This window comes from Taeniopygia guttata, chromosome 2, assembly GCF_048771995.1.
Source record: "Taeniopygia guttata chromosome 2, bTaeGut7.mat, whole genome shotgun sequence".
Taxonomy (NCBI): Eukaryota; Metazoa; Chordata; class Aves; order Passeriformes; family Estrildidae; genus Taeniopygia; species Taeniopygia guttata.
In genome coordinates, this window is record NC_133026.1 from 35257128 (window position 1) to 35278458 (window position 21331).

The 21331-nt window shown below is 36.0% G+C and overlaps 1 protein-coding gene across 6 annotated transcripts in view; it reads right to left on the reverse strand.

Moving 5' to 3' along the window:
* Positions 1-21331, reverse strand: part of ANKRD28 (ankyrin repeat domain 28) — a 232595-nt gene that overhangs the window by 45199 nt on the left and 166065 nt on the right. For all 6 annotated transcript variants that reach the window (XR_012054566.1, XR_004366965.3, XM_032746737.3 and 3 more), the window contains one exon: positions 7392-7470. Coding sequence is in view for 4 of the 6 variants with exons in the window: in XM_032746737.3 (XP_032602628.1) it covers positions 7392-7470 (79 nt within the window). In the remaining 2 variants the exon portion in view is untranslated. The remainder of the gene's footprint in view (positions 1-7391; positions 7471-21331) is intronic.

Here is a 21331-nt window from a genome sequence, read left to right on the forward strand (position 1 = left end):
TTATTAATTTGGGGACTGGGAGATTGCCAGTTTAGATACATTAAACAAAATAACATTTTTAAATTAATAGAGAGATACTTTGCCTTTAATCATCTCCAAGAAGGCATGCTGCCAAGCATCATTTAAATTTCATAACGGAGCTTCTCCAAACAGCTTTGTATCTGAGGACATAATCCTCCTTAGGCTGCTCTTTACTGCCTAGCACATGATTTGGGGAAAATGTCACTGTTCCTCCTTGACCCTTCACAGGCTCTCTCAAACTCATCACAGTCCTACCATGCAGCAGTGAGGGAGTTTACAGCCTTGATCATCTGAGGTAAAGCCCTACACCAGACCACTGCAAATAAATGTAACAAAAATGTACACCAAATGTTACACCGCTGCTGAACAACTCTTGCTTTAAGATATTGCTTCACATTTGGCTTAAAGAGAGTCTGAACACATGTATATGCATAACCTACTGCACAGCACTGCCAATGCAATATTATCCCTATGAAGCCCAACCTGCTGACATGTTAACCAGGGCATTTCTCACATTTCAAATGCCAGCTATGAGCAGTTTGCTCTTTCAAAGCACAGTACAGTGTATCTTAATTCCCTGTTTGCAAAAACAAAAAAAAAAAAACCAAAACAATAAAACAACCCTAAGAAACTGCTGTTCTCCCCACTCCCTGCCTCTGTCCCTTGGATCCTCAAGACTTCAAGGACCTGGTCTTAACATGTTTATTAAAACTTCCCATTTGCTTACTATAAAATTTATTTTAATGCCACAGAGTTTGCAGGAAAAGGATAAGGGCACTTGTCAGAGCAATCACAATGCTGGAACACAAATATTCAGTTTGAACTTAAGAAGCAAAAATGTGAATGACCCTCCCTTAAAACAGCACCTTCAAAATGAAGTGAATTATTACTCCATGTTGGTGCACTAAGCCAAAACATTAAAGAAGATCACCCCTTTCATTACTAATTTTGCTAATATAGCCCAGTAAGTTTACACATCTAGGCAAATATTAAAGCAGGACTTTTGCTCTGTATAAGGTGGGGTGAAAGAGAAGTATTACATAATTTTCTTCCCTAGTCCCTGAATGTTACATCTCATCAGATACATTTTATTTAATAAATAAAGTACAGAGGCTACTGAAAAGCTCTGTGATATTTACTTCTAGCAAATTTATGTTTCAAGAGACAAATATTCTAATTGAATATGTGCACTGATTTACAGAATGATCCTGAAGGGTATAATTCTACCTGCCCACGTGTAGCAATTGCACATTTAAATGTGCTATTATTAGCCACCAATTCCTGGACATACATTTCTGCATACTTCTTGGTGTGAATATCCTGACACAGAACAACTGGGTAGGAAACACTGCAAGGAACAACCACGCATCTCTTCCTTCATCCATAAACTGCCACGCAACTCTCACACTGCCCTGTCTCACACCACCTCTGTGTTCCTCTCACAAAAACTCTTGCTGTGACACTCCTCCACAGCTCCTCTGCACCAGAACTCTTCCTATTTGGAAATGTCCTCAGAAGACTAATGAATGCAGTGGCTGAATTACTTATGCGTCACTAGTTGGAAATAGATTAAGAAATACAAGAGAACTGACAAGACATTTTCATCTTTGTTCACAGTACTGATTTAAGTACTCAATTGCCTTCCACTGTTCTGTTTGCAGTCTGTATTTTTAGACTCTCAAGGATGGCATTTTCCTTTGTTATTGTACAAGATGTGCTAGTGACTGAGCAATATCATAACATAAGCAAAGAAAGCAAAAGTGTTTTCATTCAGTTATGCAATACAGACACCCAACGTTTGGTATTTGAAACTTTGAAATGTCTATTTAGGAGTAAAAGATGTAAATAACAGCTGTAGAGAGTGCATTTAAGAAAGTAACAAATCTTGTCTTAAAAACTAGTATTCTGAAATAATTTTAGATATTATCTTTGGAGAAATTAGGAAGATCTCAAGTATAAATCACTAAGAATAACCACTAGTCCTACTGTAATTAGATTCTACTTAATTATTTTCCTAACAGCTAGTAATAAGTTCAGAAGTTCTTCCTTTTGAATGATCCACTTTTTTATCTAGAGACAATGAACTTGAAAGCACTTAAACTGGCAAGCAGAAATTCTCAGACCATACTGAGGGATAAACAGATAGAGATGAAGACTTTTCCTTAGATAGAAAAATATGCAAACAGTCAGAAGGAGATACAGAAGTTTTTTAAGTATAAGAAGATTTGAGATATGAATTGGAATAATCAGTAATGAAAAACTATTTCCATTGAAAACTTGGAGACTTGGAAAATCATTGCTGCAAAAATAATGAGTAAGACTTTATGGAGAGAAAGCTTCTTGCTATTTAAAAGCTAAATGCACAGCAGCACATAGAATAGTGAAAAAATCCAAGAGGAACAGGTTGGAATCTTTTGTCCAAACAGAATAAGACTTCAAGAACAATTTTTATTTTTGTTCTTTAAGAAATAAACAAATAAAACCACTCCCAAACCCCAAAACAAATACACATGAGACACACTGGGCAGAAAAGGGAAGAAAACCACAATCAAGTTGAAGCCATTCTTCCAGGACTTTACTGATTGGTCAATATAAACCAATTTCCTTTCCGAATTTCGGTTTCTGCCACATCTCAGCCACCACCCCGCCACCCCCCCCACCCCGCCTTGAGCTTCAGTGAGCAACACAAGGTTCTCTGACTCAAGCTACTGAACAGTTCTATCTTTTCCTGAGTCAGCTTAACTTTTTCTCTCAAAGAACATCAGAGCTACTTTCTTCACAGCAACTGACTTTTACTGTTGCCAGGGGGAAGCTAGGCCAGCTTAGAAAAGAAAAACATCGACCAACATCGCTGTCAAAAGAAGAGGAAGTGGCCGAAAGATACAGTCAGTGTCAAAGGGGGCCCTGTGAAACGCCCTCAGCGTGTGGGTACATCTGCAATCCCAACAAAGGGAGCTTCATTCTGCTGGGACTGAGGCACCAAGAGCCTTTCAGCAGCTGAGCTATGTGACTGTCAGGGCATGGATTTCTAATACTTGCAGAGATTCATAATTAGATGAAAGAAACAGAGGTAGAGTGGTGTAACACTGAAAGGTCTTTATTATCTTCCAAAATCTCTTATTACTTAAGTGGCAGTTTTCCAGCATCAGCGCGGTTCTTACATTTTCCACCTCACCCAGGGGAAACAAAAACTTGTGGGCTGCCAAACCTTAATGAGATTGAGGTTGACCACACTCACATAACACTGAGCTTCATGCAGAGAAAATGTTGGGTTAAGCAAACAGCAGTGTGTTGTGTTACTATTTAAGTATCAATGCAATATAGTAAATAAATCCATTGAGAAAACGGACAACTCAAATGTTGATTTTCATGAATTACATTGATTTCAGTGAAAGCAATAATCATCTCCACAGTATTTTTAGAAAATAAATGGAAAAAGTTAGTAATCAAAAAAATACATTTGGTGATCACACTAATCTGTTCTGCTTTTCACATGACACTTCCTGGCACAGTAGACTCTGATGTTATTAAAAATCATAGGACAGCTAGAAAGAAGGATTTTTTTATAAAGCAAGAAGCCTCTCCAGAACAGTTCATACGCCAGACTTAAAGAAGGGTTTGACTTTTTAAATTGTGACTTCTTGGAAAGAACAAAAAGCTGGACATTCAGTTAATTAAGACTTAACTATTACACTTTTCTACTTTTCAGTAGCTTGCTATCATTTACACTCTCAAAGTCAGCGCAAATATGCAAAGTAGACAGATGCATTTGTGTACCAGGATGCAGAGCTGTACAAAGGTCATAAAAATACAACTGTGATGAGTGCTACTACTCTTCCCAGAGTAATACAAAAAGGAAGATACTTCTAAAATTATGATCCTTAAATGAGTAAAATATAAACTTCTGTTCTATCCTTCTGGATGCTATAAATAATCTTCACACCTCCTCTTGGTTACCTCCCTATACAACAAATATAGGAATGCTAATTGATTATCAAGCTACAATCCAAAAGTGAGAGATTATTTGAAAATTTAAACTTCCACAAACTGCAGTGGAATGAAAAAACTCAGGGGACAAGTTTATTAGTGTTCAGTGTCCCAAAAAAAAAAAAAAAAAAAAAAAAAAAAAAAGCAATTTAATGTCCAGGCCCAATATGGAGTCAGTAAAGCAATTTTTCTTTGATGTTTGGAGCCTCTATGCAAACCATCACCTTCGGATTCCCTGTCCAGGTGAAAGACATAGGAAAGGTCACAGAGCAACCTTAAGATTTAGTAGAAAAATATCTCAAGAATTAAACAACTAAGTAAGAATGCTCTTGAGACTGAAAATTTACTCCAAAAAGGTCTGCAAAAAGGTTGGATCAGTTATACCATCAGGATGTGCAATATGGGTTACTTAGGTCTATAGCAAAGTAATATAAAGACATTGTGACTGCAATATATGATCCACAATACACATTTGAAAGCAGTGTAGATCCCCTGGAGTGGAATGAAAAAGACATTCCAACCAAATTTTAAAAACCTATGTGTAAGTAGTCTGTAATAACACTTTAAGAATAGAGAATAATAAGAAATAATCAAGTATGAGCCACCAAACAGTGGGAAGATTAATACTGACTTCAGTAATTTTGAAGTCTAGTTTAAAGAAAGAATAAAAATAATCAAAGCAAACAGTCTTTGTAGAATAGTTTGCACAGCAGGAAAACTGTAAAGTGGTTCCTAGTAACATTACAGCAAAGCTATGTTAGAGGACATTAAAAGTTGCAAAGACAAGATTTCACACGGTGAGAAATGTTAGGATGAAAGTAGTCTACACACTTCATTCAATCCCTTGTGCGGATATGTTACAATAGATCAGTTAAAGTCACATAATCCAATTTTTGCATGCAAATTTACTGCACAGAGGAGATGGTTGCACACAAATGCTGTTTATTCAACGAACCACTCTCCTCAATTTAAAAAAGAGGTCTTGCAACGCAACAAACAGTTTTCAAGCCTTGCTGTGGTAGCAGATGTTCTTTATTTGCTCCCTAATGCTCATCTATTAGGACAAAATGTAACATTATACATTATTTCAAAGGAGAGATTTAATTTCCAGCTGAAACACAACAGATGAATTTTCCTTATCTTTATGAAATGGAGAGGATAAATACACTTAACCTCTGTTCCCCACCTTTCAATTAAGAGAGCTAAAAGAGAAATCATAGCTTGTGCATTTTGAGACATCTAGACCTGATTTCTCTGAGAAGCAGCTGGCTCAGCACTTCTGATACAGCTGAGTGCTCATACTTCACCAACCACAGATTTCAAATCCAGCATTCAGAAATGAGGAAAGCTAATCTGGGGAATACTTTTTAAAGATTTAAGAGGCTTGCCTAAAACTACTGCTTGCAGGCAGGTAATATACAGATTTGTGCCCAAGTACAGCGCAGCCTTACAAACTGAACAGCCTGAACACTCAGGCATCACTTCAACCCTGTAACTGATGCTCTTCTTCACTCAGAAATGTGTCAACAACTCACACCTACCTGTGCACCCCTCACTGCAGCACCCTGGTTCACTCCCAGTGCAGCCTCTCCCTGGGACTTTCAGGAGGCTGTGCCCCTCCAGCAAGGCACAACATGGTACTGCAGTCCACAGCACAGCACACGAGCACAGCAAGGTTGGACTGGCACTGTCACAGCTTTCAAAGCTTTTGATTTGCAGCTATCCAATGCATTGTTTTGTTGTAAGCAAATTTTGATTTTCATTAAATAAATGTTATCTGGGACATATCAGTGCCTCACATCCTCCCTGGACAATCAGCAGACAGTGCAGCACCTACAACCTCTCCTCCATGCAACTGCTCAGCCTGGACTACTTGTACAGTCCTAATTCTTACCTCCCTTCTTTGTTCTTCATTTTTCCTTATACTTAACCCCAGGCTATGTGCCCCAATAGCAAGACTAATATTTCTTCTCCTACCCCTCTCCCCAGTCAGGATCTTGTTTCGTTCCCATCTGAACTAGAATTCCCCTCCTTCCATAAGCCCTTTGCCCAAGAAAGGGGTATTTTGTTCTATCACAGATCTGGTAGATGGACTATGTTCATCTAAACCTGACAGAAGATTCCCTCTCAGAAGTAGCTGACTACCACTTTGCAAAGTTTGTAACATTGTTAGTTGATGCAGAGGGTTGCTATATATTTTCAAGAGCCATCGGAACTTGCCTTTCTTCTTGACAGGGAAAAACAGCACTTTTTTAGATTTTCCAACATTGACCCTTTTCAGAAGTGAACTTTGCTGGACAAAATGTCATTATAGAGTATGTCCATACAATAAATATATTAATTAATATCACATCATGTATATTTATGATATGTACATATATACTTATATAGAGAGAGTACAAGTAATATATATAATGAAAATACTACATCACACTAAGATTATAACAAATTAAATTACACCTAGCAAATTCAGTTGAAGGTCTGGAAGTAACTCCTATAATCCTAAACGTGGTATTTCCTTAAAGCAGAATTTGTTAGAAGGGCTTGATGGGGAGTGGTGGTGGTGGAAGTAGCCAGCTTTGCCCAGGTAAGGCATGCAATTAAGCAGACTGAAGATTAAAGTAGTTCTGTGGGACTGCTACGAGTTTTCATCTTTCTATGTAACCTTGAAGCTCGGTATTATGAATTCAGCCTCAAGCTACTTGATGGGTAGGTCTCTCCAAGATCAAAGACAGTAAATTCAATCCTTCAGTTACAATGTTATTCAGGTTTTTGGTTTAGTTTCTTGGTTTTCTACCCTTAAAAAAACAAAACAAAACAAAACAACAAAAAAAAACCCCAACCAAACCCACAATCCAAAGTATACTGTTTTACAGAACTTGGATTTTTTATTAGTACAAATAAATAGGAAAGAAAAATTTTTAGCATTTTCAGCTGGTTCTAATTATATTCTGTGCATTCAAGCCAACAGGCAAAGATACTTTATATAATACAACTAACTCTGGATGGCATCTTTATGTCCAAATGTAATTGCTTTTCTGAAGGGAATTTCAGAATTAAAGCAATGCTGCTAACACCTACCTGTACCATATACACTATTACTTCTTTAAACTAGTTTTGAACTATTGAAAACTGATCAAGCTACAAATAAAAATAGCTATAACTGAGAAAGCTTTCTACAAAAAAATATTTTAGAGTGGAACTACAGAAATACACAGTATTGTAACACTAATAAGTCTGAAAACTAAAATTTCAGTACAAGCATCTTTAATTTCTAGTACATTAAATATCTCAATAAAAGCTACACAGACTAAGATGTACATAAATACTTCCTTGGATGTGCATAGAGTTATTTGTTTTCCATTAACAGGAACAGAACATACCAGATAAAATAAGTAGCTCAATAATTTCTGCATCTCCCAGATAGGCAGCAGCATGTAAAGGGGTCCTTTTCTCATTATCCTGTGGTAAGAGGGGGGAAAAAAGGTTTTATTTAAAATAAAAGAGTATAGTTTAGCATTTTGTATGTTATAAAAAAACACTGCATAAAAGTCAATCTTTCAAATATTGTACATTATATATATAAAAACCCTATAATTACTCTAAAGACATCAGTCAAATTTACTAAGACAAGCATGCTTCTCCCTAAGGAGCTCTTAACACCTACATAGTCAACAACTTTTCCTGACACATAGAGGATGCTCATCACATCTTTAGATTAACCCACCAATTAAATCACCATTTACTTGTCTCCCAAGACAAGAACTCAAGTCTGGACTACACAGTTAAAACCAGCATGTTATTGTCATATGCAACAATTGGCGAGAAACATTTTCTTTGTTAAGTTTAAAGCAACTTCAGAAGTTATTATTTGAATAGTAAAGAGAAAAGAAGCTAGAGTGTTTAAGGGCAAAAATAGTGGAATCCAATTTAATCTGTTTCAGTTATTGTAAATAAATAAAGAGAAGACAGAGGAGAAATTTATTTTCCAAAAAACACACTCTGCAAGTAACACTCAGTACTTTTAATTAGTTCAAGCTGATCTAAGGTCCTTCTGCAGGCACCAGTAAGAGATCTTATTTATTCATGCACAATATATATCAAGGAAGATTCTCTTTTGAAAGATTAACACAGAATATCATGTAACTCTTTCCGGATCAGCGCCAATTTCCCTGCACCAGTTTATAGATAAATCAGAAAAATAAGATCACATCACAGTGAGTGATAAAAATGAACAAGAGCCAACCAGTTTGCTCTCTGAGGGAAGGTTGGTGAGAAATCAGAAGAGAGACAGATAATCAGTCAGCATCCTGGTTCTGGCCTAAGCTCTGCTTAGATCCTTTCAGTAGAGTTTCAAATACACCAGGGGTGAGGGATCAAGATTAAATGCAGTAAGAAATTTTAAGTGGCAAGACATTTCTATTAATTCAACTGTTGTGTCATGACTATCATAAAATTAACACACATTTTTTATTGACATTTTATTGTGAAAAGCAATCTTCTCCCTTGCTAGAATATTTAGTGAATCCTGACTTGGCAGCTAGCATCATGTAAGAATAAAATTAGAGTTCATGGCAGGAAAGAGAAAAACTGGAGCTGAGACCCAATAAGTTCTTCTGAAACATAAAAGTCAACTTCAGAATTCAGAGCATTCAAGCCACCCCCTCTAAAAACACACCACCACACACACAACCCCTTGCCCCAATCAACCCACTCCCTGCCTAGTCCCTGCTCAGAAAAAGTTAAAGCTACACAGTTCACCATATTAGCAATGTTTCCTAACAAAACATCTGAATTGCACACAAGAAATTCCAAATTGAGCAATGCAAATCTGACACTGATGCACCCTAAGGAATCAATGCTACACTTACCACTAACACAACATAGTACCTCACCAATTTCTTGCCAGGATGTCTCAAATGCAGCTTACACATCTAGTATAAAAAAAGACAAGCCTCTGGCACTAAGGACTTGTTACCTTGAAAAAAAAAAACTTTTAAAAAAAGGAGAAAAACCAAGTATCACCCCTAAAAAAACCAACCAAAGACAACAAACAAAACCAAAAACACAAAAAAAAAAAAGAAAGAAAAGTCCCCCACAAAACCAAAAACAAACAAGAAAAAAAATACCAGAAGCACAAAGGAAAAAGAAAAGCAATACAAATATTAAACTTCCTTCCCCAGCTGAAAGACAGTAAAGACCAGCCAGCAATTAAAATCTCTTTTTATTCCTCCAGTATGGAAAACAGAGCTCCTTTAGGTAGCTAGCTTTGAAGGCTTTTTGATAATGTTAAGAAGCCTATAAACTAGAGATTAGGGAACACATAAGAATAAGTATCACAGTATACTGCCTGCAACTTCATCACAGAGCTGGAGAAAATAAGATGAGCACATTCTTCTGTAGATTCAGCATTTACACAGGAACATGGCATTCCCCACTCAACAGGCAAAAGTTATTATTATAAAAATGCTCATCACACTTGTGTTGGTAACTTTTGTTTTCTTTTGTGTTTTTTTTAACACCTCAGTGACAGAAGTCATACCAGTAACCAATGAATCAGAAATCTTCCAATAAAATGGTGGCCAGAAGGGAGGTGTTTATCTAGATCACCAAACCACAAATACATTTTCCTGAAACATCCATGGTCCAAACTTCTGATGAATTTCAGACATACTTTCCAAAAAACTCCAGCCTCTAGTAATGAAAACCCTTCCTGAAACCAGCAAGATACAAACATAAACACAGCTTAAACACCAGCAACATTTCCACTCCACCCCTCCTGTTTCCAAGCTGTGTTTCCAGCCATGCAAATATTTCAGTTTTGCTGCTCTTAAGCTGACAAGACTGAAAACAGCCAAAGCCCAGCTCCCAGTTCTGCAGCAGGGAGCACACCCAGGCAGGAGGTTGGACATGTCCCTGCTCTCTGCAGCATCAGGGCAGCACTGCTGGGACACTCTGCTTGTCACTTTCTGGGCCAGCTCCATCCAGAGATTGGAATTTCAACAATCCCAAGCCCCAGGGTATCTACTGACCACAAATATTCCACATGCTGAGGGTGCTCTGACAGAAGCCCTGGCCTTTCATTCCTCTCTAGTTTCACAGCTGGCAATTTTTTTTTTGATTCTTCCAAACATTAAAAAAAAATAACATCTCTATGCAAAACGTTTTTTTGTTTGGTATTTAAAAACCTTATTTTCAGAATCTGTTAAAAAAGGAAGAAATGCTGCATTCAGCAACCTCTCATGATGAAGCTTTTACTTCCACTAAAGGAAAATTCTCAGTTTGCTCCATCTGAAGACTTACATTTAAATAATAAATTTTAATAAATGAAATCTGAAAAAAATTAAAGAGAAATCTTTATTTTAAATAAATAAATAACCATTTGATGAACAAATTTCACCTAGAAAAACAAATTATTGCATATAAAGCACTACTTTAAATAACACTAAGAAAGCTTTCAGCCTTAACAAGGAACTTTGGAAGCCGACACCTTGCAATACTGGTATTGTCATACTAATATAAATACTGGCCCTAATATTCTTCCTTTAATTACATAAATTCAAATGACACTAAAAGAAAAATTTCACTAGAGAAGGGATTTTGTACATAATAGTCACTGTTATATAGAATGCAAAATCTAACACTGTTGGTACTATTTAATTCCAAGTATTGCAGTGTTGCAGCATAATTTGTAACACAGAAAAGCAAGTGCTGTGGCACCTTCATTTTCCAGTTCAAAACTGTGCAAGGTAAATGGGACTATTACAACTCTAAATCATCTGTAATGCTAGTAAGGACACAGATCACATTGATTTTATTAAGCAGGTTTTACACAGTTAAAAGAGAACTTTCAACTTTTTAAAACTTACTTCCTGTGGAATCAACAAAGGAATTTATAGTCCCAATAAGAAACTCTCAAGTTTCATTCCAGATATTGGTCAGTACTGTCATTAAACTAAAAAGCAATAAAAGGGCTCAGATCTTAAGGAATCAGTTTTCAGAATGATACTTCTGCGTCACAAAAGCCCCAGCATTCTATCTATATGTGCCTTTGAGTTGCATTATGTGAAAAATATATAATCCTGCCATTCCCAGTAATTCCATTTACCAAGTTTCCCAAGCATTTCATCTACACAGAAGTTTGCATAAAATGGCAATATGAGAAATGCATAGGAGAAGGCCTTTTGACCCTGCCAAAACCAAATCTGGAATAAAGTGACATTGATAGTGGCACTGAGCTTCTTCATAAACTTTAACCTAGAACAACGGTAACGCCACCTTTGTTTCTTCTGTCCTAAACCAGAAGCTTTAATTGCTTCATTGCTTCTTTCATGGATCAAAACTTCTACAATGGACAAATCTATGCTAATTTAAAGATGCAGATTTTAAACCTACCTCTTTTTAAAGTATCCTTTGAGTAAATGTCCTTTGAGAAAATAACAATTTATTCCTGGTTTGCGTTCTATCTCAATAATTGATTTAGACTAACCACATACAACTACAGTGAGATTTAAGGAGCTAGATGCCTTAAAGGCAAATCTCTTATCCCATGCACATCCAGCAAGAGTGCCATAACCAGTTATAACCCCCAAGAGTACATTAGAATATAACTTCAATTTGCCCTTCAAATAGTTTAACATCTACTGATCTGGAATCTTTGAATTAAAGCATTTTTTGAAATAGCCTGAATGCAACTTCCCCCTTCATAAAAACTCTTCTTTAGCTATCTGCTCTTCAAAATTCTGCAATAACACTTTAATATACTCTCATTATTTTATGATCATGGTTACAAAATATCTTTTAATAGGTGTTTTGTGCTGTATGACTTGTCATCTGTCTGCTTCTAGTGCCATCTGTTCCTGGTTAAAATCAACCCTAAATACACAATCACAAATCTTGAACGAGTTTCAATTCCAACATATCCTGCAGTAGCTTTAACAAACATTCTTTTTAAGTGAAACTGAGTTTAAATGTTAACTCTTAATGTATTTTTCAGTTAGAGAGACAGGACTTTTCAACCAGGGTGATGTAATAATTCCTGAGTTCACAGAAAATGTCTAGGAAATTATTACAAAGTATTTACAATTCTTTGAGAGTGCCCAGTATCACAGTGTCAAGTCCCAGTGCTACCCTTGGGAATCATTACAACAACAAATTTTGCTACAGTTTTTAGAATAATCATTTCCTCAGGTGGAATAACTATCTACTCTAACTTATTTTTTGTTCCTATATTAAACAAAACAAAACCCAAACAAAACAAACAAACAAAAACAACAACAAAAAAAAACCCCAAAAAAACCCCAAAAACCCACGCATAAATATTTGGCCTTTACATTCCAACTTTGAACTTCTTAGAAGTTTACTTTAGATACTTGATTCCAGAAATGAGGACTAACTCTTCAGAAGTATGTTCAATCACAACTGTGCCTTAGAAACACGTAGCTAGCATTTGAAAATTAGTGAATTGAAACTAGAAGAAAAAGATTAGGTACTAGACTTTCAAGACTTGTAAATATGTGAGAAATTAATACTATATGCCTACCCAAACTTAACTGTAACTCATCTGCTATTTCTTGGATTTTTTCTTGTATTTTTAAGTCAATTCTCAGAACTTTGCGTTGCCAAAAATCAACCAATTTCTAACTAATTTTGTTTCACATAATTTTGGAAGTTGACTCCTATTTTCTACCCATATTTCAAAATTAAGATCCATATCCAATATAGAGAGCAAGCTAATGTAACACTAATGGTCTCCTGCATGCTTAAAATACAAAGAAAGCATGACAGTAACCACAAAACCAATACATGGATAACCACAAAGTATCCTTTGAAGCCAGACCGTGGACACATTTTAGTTGAAATTATTAGATTTGGCATACTGACTGCATTATTTTTTTTAACTAATTGTCATACTCCTATTTGTATGAACACCTGTAGAGTATTTGCAAGAAACATTTTTGAAAGCCCGGTATTAAACTTTCACCTTAAGTACCGACCTTAAGTAGTCAGACCTTATCACTACTCCTTAAATTTCAGGAATTGTCCTCTTCATGCCATCTGTTAGGATGGCAGAACAAATCTAGAACCCCAAGCAATCACAAAAAAAGGAGGAGGAATTTTTGCCCTCTTGCGCTCATTAAGACAGAGTGAACATTGATGAAAGAGACCTTATCTTGTAGGAGAAAAGAAGTGGTTTCAGCAACAAGGGTCACATAAACCATAATCTGCCAAAACCACTGTTGTTTCTAGTTAGGATCTTCAGTACCAGTTTAATAGAGCATGCTCTTTACTTGTTTCTAGCTGACAATAATGATAATGATAATAGTAACAACAACAATAAAAACTGGCACATCATGGAATAAATCACAAAATCTTTTACCCGTGACTACCATTTGTGGCACTGTGAGTTTGTGGAGGCCTTAAAAAAACTGGATAGCAGCTGTAGGTTACAATAAAAAATAAATGATAGGTCAGATGAGAACTACAAAGTAGCCTGGAAAGATGTCACCAGAGCACTATTTTATGACAAACCAAGAGTTTACCTGAACATAAATAATTCTGAACACCTGAGTTCCTCAAGAGCACAGGCTCATAGTTTTCTAAATTGTCACAAGGAACAATAATAAAAAATAAAATCCCATTATAAGATAATTTTGAGTAGATCTACACTGACCCACAAAACGACCATGAAGCACCACACTTGTAGCATGTTAGAAGAAATGACTACTAGCTATATAATTGCAAAGAGACAATAACTTTCCACTGCAAAATCTGATTTTCCAAATATCAAAATCCCTCAGCAACCGCAGATGGTCAGATTTTGCATATGGGCATATTTCAGAAACAAGACAGAAGTTTAACTTGTGTTTGGGTGAATGGGATGAGCAAAATAGGGGAAACTCATGCAGAGTGGCATTAAACTACAGCAATGAAAAAATCTGATGTATTCTGATTCACTACTTATGGCAGCCATAATTGGCTAAGAAATTTGCCTATAAAAACTATCAAGATATATTCACATTTCCACCATGAGAAAAGAATGAATTACAGAAACACAGTGAACCTTGGTCTGGAAACCTCCTTCTCCTGGACAATAGGTTATCTGTCATGGTGAAAGCCTAAGGGGTGAAAAAAAAATATCACTTATGCCAAATTAGAGTTTTAGAGTCTATAAAAACAATGTCCATCTGACCAACTATAATGCATTTCATAACCAAACAACTGTTCTTTTCCTTTTCAGACTATTGGAACATTCCAGGTGTTGCTCTGTTCTTTCGGTAGTTTTAAAGTTCTTTTAAAAGTTTTCTATGCCTTCTAATGTTTCTACTACATATTTCTACTAGAGTTTCTCATGCAATGTCATGTAAATAATGAGAGAATTGATAGACTGTTGGTTTGACCAGTGTGGTTGGAGAGGTAGCAATTTCTTCCTCCAATCCACTGTCACTTTTAGAATTCTATATATTACTAAGTCAGAAATAAACTTTCTCTCTTTCCCTCTTTTACATCTAGCATAAATGTGTGAGTTATTTTGTGTCATAGTGTGACATCCAGGCACTCAAGTTTCTTTCCTGACATTTAAATATTCCTGGGAAATATTTAAAAGTTTTACCTGAAAAAGTCAAACATTTGAGTTTTACCTTTATCTAGAGAAGAGCAGAATGACATTATCTGTTTGCACACCATTCCACATTGCATGCACACAAATAAGAATCCCTACCAAGAAGGAGGCAGGAAAGAATTCAAATTGCATGGCTTTGCTGTACAGACATACTTGGCAGTATGCCTGTACAGCAAAAGCATCCTTGTTTAGCATGATGCCTCTTGGCATTTTTAAAATGAAATTTTTGTGACTGAATTTAGGCTCAAGTTCACAGAACCGCACTAAAATGCATGGAAAATAATTTACTTCCCATTCAGTTAATGATTTTAGTCAAATAATAAACCTAAAACTGATAAAAATCTCTGTCCTTACTGAACCACTGCAAACAATTCATACACAAGATAAAAATTTATAAACAAAAAGCACATTGAAGTTTTGGTTAATTTCTAAAGTGCCTGGACACAAAAAGCAATCTGATGGAATTAATCTTAAAATTAAGTTTGTACAGAAAAAGCATCATTTTATATATATATATATGAATATATATAATAGTGACATATTGTATTGGAATATTCACTGACATTCAACCACTTCTTTTTAAAACTTCATTTTTAGAAACAAGTAAGATATTCCATTTGTATCTTTTAAGTATTGTAAAATAACACTGGAAAATACCTTTTATAAAAATTGTACAATAAATATTGAGAGTTCAAGTCATGTGAGCACACATAAGATGCCAAACTACTCTTGTCTAAAAGACGATCTCATCTTTGACTTTGGCACAGAGCAGAACAACTTGACAGGAAGAGGACAAGAAAAATTTGCTGGCTTAACTTTTATTGAATCCCAAACTTTAATGTCCATAGAAACTCAGTGAAGCGAGATTTTAAATGTAAGTTGATACTACACTACCAAAAAAGACTGGTAAAAAAGGAACCCAAAATTCAGAAGAATTCATGTTGTTAAATAACACCATTGCAGGTATCTTTCATTAAATTAGTTAACTTCAAATGCTGTCTTACATGACAAAATTGGGTACAAAACATCATTCAGGTGTAATTCTTGAAACCCTGCTCCTCTTATAAGAGTGGCCCCAAAAGAAAGACACACAAAAGAAAGTGAGTCACACTTAGAGCAAGGAACAGCTATTAGGCTTCAAACTTCATCTAAGATTATGATTGCTGGATCATACAGCCAGCTAATGTGTCATTCAGAACATGAGAGTAAAAAATTCTCTTTTAAATATGTACAGTTAAAAAAACCCAATAAGTTATTTTGATGTGGTTAAGATGGATAAAAAGTGAGATTCAGCACTTGAGCATGACTCGTTCACATTTGAGCACAGGAGTGCTTGAGACATTGCATCTTTATTTGTCTCAACTAAAGAGATCCACACCAAGAAGAATTTTTGACTTGCTGTCCAGTATATCAAGCAGATTTTGAAAGAACTAAACATCTCTGCATTTTTCCACTTTCAAGTAATTCAGCTCAAAACAATTTATCTTAAATTATTCTTTTTTGAAAGTACTGAGTCCAAGTGTTTTTTGGAAATACTCATCTTCTCACACCCTTTAACCTTGATGTTCAATGCAGGTTTTGTAATATTGCTATCATAATTCTGCTGGTCAGTTTTAAAACTTGTGTACAGAACAAGCATGGCTTGTAAGAAAAGCTAAACCCAGGTTTTTACATGCTTCTACATTTTTACATGCTCTGTAGACACAACAATATTTTTACACAACATATAAATGTTTCTAGCTGAATTAGAAAGGCCAGGATTTCTTGTGAGCAAACTCAAGCAGTCATTTGGATATTGGATAAGGACCTGAATAACTAAGCAGGCTTTGCAGGCTGCTGCTCCCTTTCACAGAAAGGTTCCAACATCAAGAACTGGTCCCATTTATCACATTACGGAAGGTTACGGAATTCTTGCCCAATACATAGAATGAATAAAGAGCTATTCTGTGCCTCTGCTAAGAGCAACTTGATCTCACAGTGCAGCTGAGGTATTTTGGATTTACTTTCCTTCCTTCAACTTGGGAATTAAAAAAACCCCAACTTTTAGGGCCAAGACAATTTGTTAGCATGCTAGATCCCTGTGGGGGGAGAGAGCAAAAAAAAATTCACTAAAAATTTAAAAATACTTAATACTTATCCATCAACCTCTACAGAATTCCAAACTCTGCTATACTAAAAAAAAAAAACCCACACAAAACCCCAACAACAACCACCAAAAAACCAAACAAACAAAACAAAACAAAAAAACAAAACAACAAAAAAAAAAAAACCAAACCACAAAACTCCCCCAAACCAATATATCATTGAAAATACTTGTTCTTGGCTTTATCGTTCCCAAATGCCAGTTATATGACTTGCAAATATTTAGCTGGTAGGCATGGCAGAAGAAAACCCCAACTTTTAAACAGAATGGAGTTGCTTGTGAGAAAAAATGATAAGTAATTCTGAAACTCTTTCTAAAAAAAAAAAAAAAAAAAAAAAGGCAATATGAGAAAACAATGGATTTGCCATAATGAGAGTACAGTGCTGTGGAGCATGTTATGTAACCCAGCCTGTGCTCACAGAGTGGGCTGGAACAGGGGCACTGCCTTGTCTTACAGTGTCATCATCTGTAATGTCTGAGGACACAAATAAGAAAATATGCCAAGAGTGAAATCAGTACAATACAGGCTCTGTTTATGCTCCAGTGAAAAGATCACACACCACACTAGGTAAGGTATGCACATCTCCACCACAGTTTATATCCAGCACATTACATTCAGGCCACTGACACTTTTGTTCAGAAAAGCTGGGGTTTCTGCCCTTTTCATTGCAAGGCAAGTGCTCAAATGACAACCACCGATGTAAAGCAGGTATTTATCCCACTAACTGCATTGTCTTGCTGACAGGAAAAGATCTGCCTTTCAGGTGTATGTTTAATGTTAGCACCTCTTCTTGGAGCAAGCCAAAACATTTGCCTGGTGTGTGTTAAGCTTCATGAAGTAAGGTCAATTAGCTGGAATATGCAGAGCCCTTCTTTTAAGAGACCTTTGCACCATTCTGAACTCCAAAAAGCATACAACACAATCTGTGCTAATTCAAAGGCTAATTGTTAGGCAAGAAAAATCCTGCAGCACACATCTATTCCGAAAAACATGAGTAAAATAGAGTAAAAAAAACTTCCACCCAACAATGGAAAATGAGAAATCCCTACACTGATCACAAAAGAAACCCAACACAAAGCCTACAACAGTGAGGATAAGAACTCATCTAAACCTGCTGGTTACCTTAGGATCAAAGTATCTTATGTGCAGTATTTCTTAGGCTAAGTGGACACGGGAAAACCTTAGAATATAACTGTCATTATAGGAAAAGCTTGCAACAACTAAGGCAAGGTATCTGCACTCCTTTGAGACAGCAAATCAGTATCATGTAATTTATTTATAAGTTACCATAATTACACATATATATGTGTGTGTGTAACTAGTATTTAACACAAATTCAAACAGAAATGAAATTAATGATCAGGAAGGATGATAATAATAATGCAGGACTTCAAAAGATTGGAAAGAGAACAGAATTACACTGGTTTTGGAAACAGAAAGGTACAGCCTGATATCACAGGCCCCTCAAACTTCATAATCAAGACATTGTATCTGAAATTTTAGAGCATACTCTCCAGTAAGAACTAATTGCAATGACCTTCCAGTTCCTTTGTCCTGATACCTGAGTATGAGCCTTTTCAGGTCCTACTGACAATAGACAAGAGTCTTCCTCCTTGGGTATTTATGGGACAGCCCTCCCTACGTCGTGTAGCAAACAAATGAGAAACACTTTCTTTTCACTGTTTTTGATGTATATCCATCCTTTAATAAAGAAAATTTAAGGACCTTAAAAGATGCATCTACCTCACATAGAGCTTGTGTACAAGGGCCAAATTGGACAAATGAAATTATGTTTACTGATTGGATATCCCACAGTTAAGATAGCTTCAACAACTTGCAAAGTGGAGAAAATTGTCTTGTTCAAAGGCATGTTACATATGCATAAAGGGTTTTCATCCAAAAAATGACTACAGATAATCAGTAAATTCAAATCCTAGCTTGCTTTTCCCAGAAATGCCCTCTTTAAGGACTGTATCTACATTGGAAGCTAATGCACTTTAAGTCTGTTAAACTTTTTTCTTCTCTCTGCTCTTTCAGTGGGGATGTTCTGTTCTAAAATACCAATTCTCTGCATGTCAGGCACAGCAACTGCCAGGAATAACTCCAGTAAGATCTAACTATTCAAGACCTTGCCTCTAGCTTGTTTTGTAAAAGCAGCAAGAAATGCAGAACTTCAACTATGCTTTGAAGGTTACAATCTTAAGCAATAATCACTAAAAGTAAAAAGGCAAATTAGACATGATCTACAAAATCATTATCACTAAGAATCATACAGGAGACTCAAACACAAAACCCTTGAAACTTTAAAAACTCTTCAAACTTTTAAATTTGAAGTAGTTATTCATGGCTCTCTACACCAATGAGAATTTTTCAATGTTAAAGAAATCACAGTGACTGAAACAAAAGCTGTCTGTCAAATTCCCAATTACTGCAGAAGAAATTCAGTGTTTGGCCAATACTGTAAACCACTGCCATGAAGACATCCAGGCTTGTTTGCCCAGTTTAACAAGCAATAAATCCACATTAGCACAGTACTGAGCAAGCTTACTAGGCCTGATGAGGAGGAGGATATGTTTGCCTGAGTAGCACACTAATATTAATTCCTACTAAAGTCTCTAAAGAATAATTCTCATTTTCTGTTGACGGCAGCAGTATGCCATGTGAGCACAATGTACTCAGTTCTACCCTTTGCAATGGTAACTTTCCAAGACCTACTGCCCATAAGACCACTGTACTGAGTACCAATCTGCTGATGTTGGTCAGATTATCCTGTAACTCTGCTGATGGTTTGTTTGTACCACACTAATATGAGTAATAACTTGATATAGCTGAAAATCTCATTTGCAGAGGCTAAAGACAGTGCTATTGACATGAAGCAAAAACTTATTCCTCTCTGGACTGGCAAATATTTCTCATTAAACATTTCAATTCTGAAGGAAAATGCCTAATTATGCAGATTTGTATTTAAAACATCTTCTACATCAGAAGAGGAACTCAACACCATTTGGACAGACTTTATATTGAAGCTGAAAAACATGATTCACTCTAAAACACTACAGAGGAACTAAGATATCTGATTAATCATTACAGATGACATGCTTGAAAAACATCCTACACTAATGAACAGGAAATGCTCAACTTCAAAGTTAAGTTACAGTAAATAACTTCTGTATGAAAAAATTTAAATAATCTTTGAGCAGCTGGTGTATATTGTTTACAATATACAACTGGCAGCAAGTTTCCACTACACCTGGAAGAATTCGTCTCCAAAGTTTCCCATTTCTGGACTCAGGCAGGCTTCAGCTCAATGGATCAAACAACTTAATACCCCCAATCTTTTAGAAGTCAAATCGGCTTTTATATAAAAAGAGCTTCCCTACATTTCCTGCAGCAAAGTTTCTTCTTATCTCTTCAGACATAAAACATGAATATTCATGTTTTAAGAAGGTATTTAATTCTTTACCAAAATAACTCCTGGACATTCCCACTTCATAGTGCTGCACTCCTTTTCCTCCTTTAAAAACACCTCACTAAAAATTGATCAGGCTTAGTGACAAGGTGTTTTACAAGTTTTGTCTCTTGCTAATACAACACTACACACTTTGGCCTGTGCTATTCACAAAATGTCCTTCTAAAAACCAATTCTTGGACTTTCTTACATGCAAGATACTTCAGCTCCACATTAAAAACTTATGCATAGATGCACATTCTGAGCAGCCACAACCTGCTCCTGTTTGTTCAAGATCACAAATACTCCCCCTCAAAACCAGAATTCTTCACAGAATCTTCTTGCAATTTTTCAGATGTGAAGAACTTTCAATTAACTGAACACATTATAAAGCAAGAGTCTTACATGACTCATCATTTCATAAGGCTGGTCACACAGGAAATGGGGTTCCTGTTCGTGGTAAAAACACTTTTAGAAAGTTTAGTACAGAGACTATCTAGAAGCAGAAAGCAATACAGTAGGCTGAGATGCATATTGGACAAAAATCCAAACACAGGTTTAAGGCGAAAGAACACCTTGCTCCCATTATAAAGCTGTATTTTATTAGAAGTATCTGGGTAAACAGAGAAGATAAGAACCACCATCAGTCTCTTAGGTTATACACTATAGTATTCTCGCCCATACATTAAAAAATATATATTTATATATACTTTGCACAAAATGAAAACATACCAAATTAAAGCCATTTTAAATTTTAATTTTAAATGCCTCTATCTAATTACAAAAGCTCTCAGTTCTTATTACAGATCAGTTCTTAGTAAGCGATAGGTACAATTATTGTTATTTAAATGGGTAATAAAAACTCTTCTATTAGAAATTAGCAGTAGCAGGGTCTGAAGGCACACACATCTTGTTTTGTGATTTATGTCCACCCTGAGTTCACCTGTGCTTTGTGAAGTCTCACAGCCCCTCACTTGACCAATACAAGATTTTTTGGCCTCTGCTGCAGCACCTGAAGCTGGGTTCCAGGCAGAGGCTGCCAGGCAGCAGCTGCTGCCCTGAGTTTCTCAGCAGTGTATTTTACTGCAGTTCTCTCTATTAGTGTTTGTT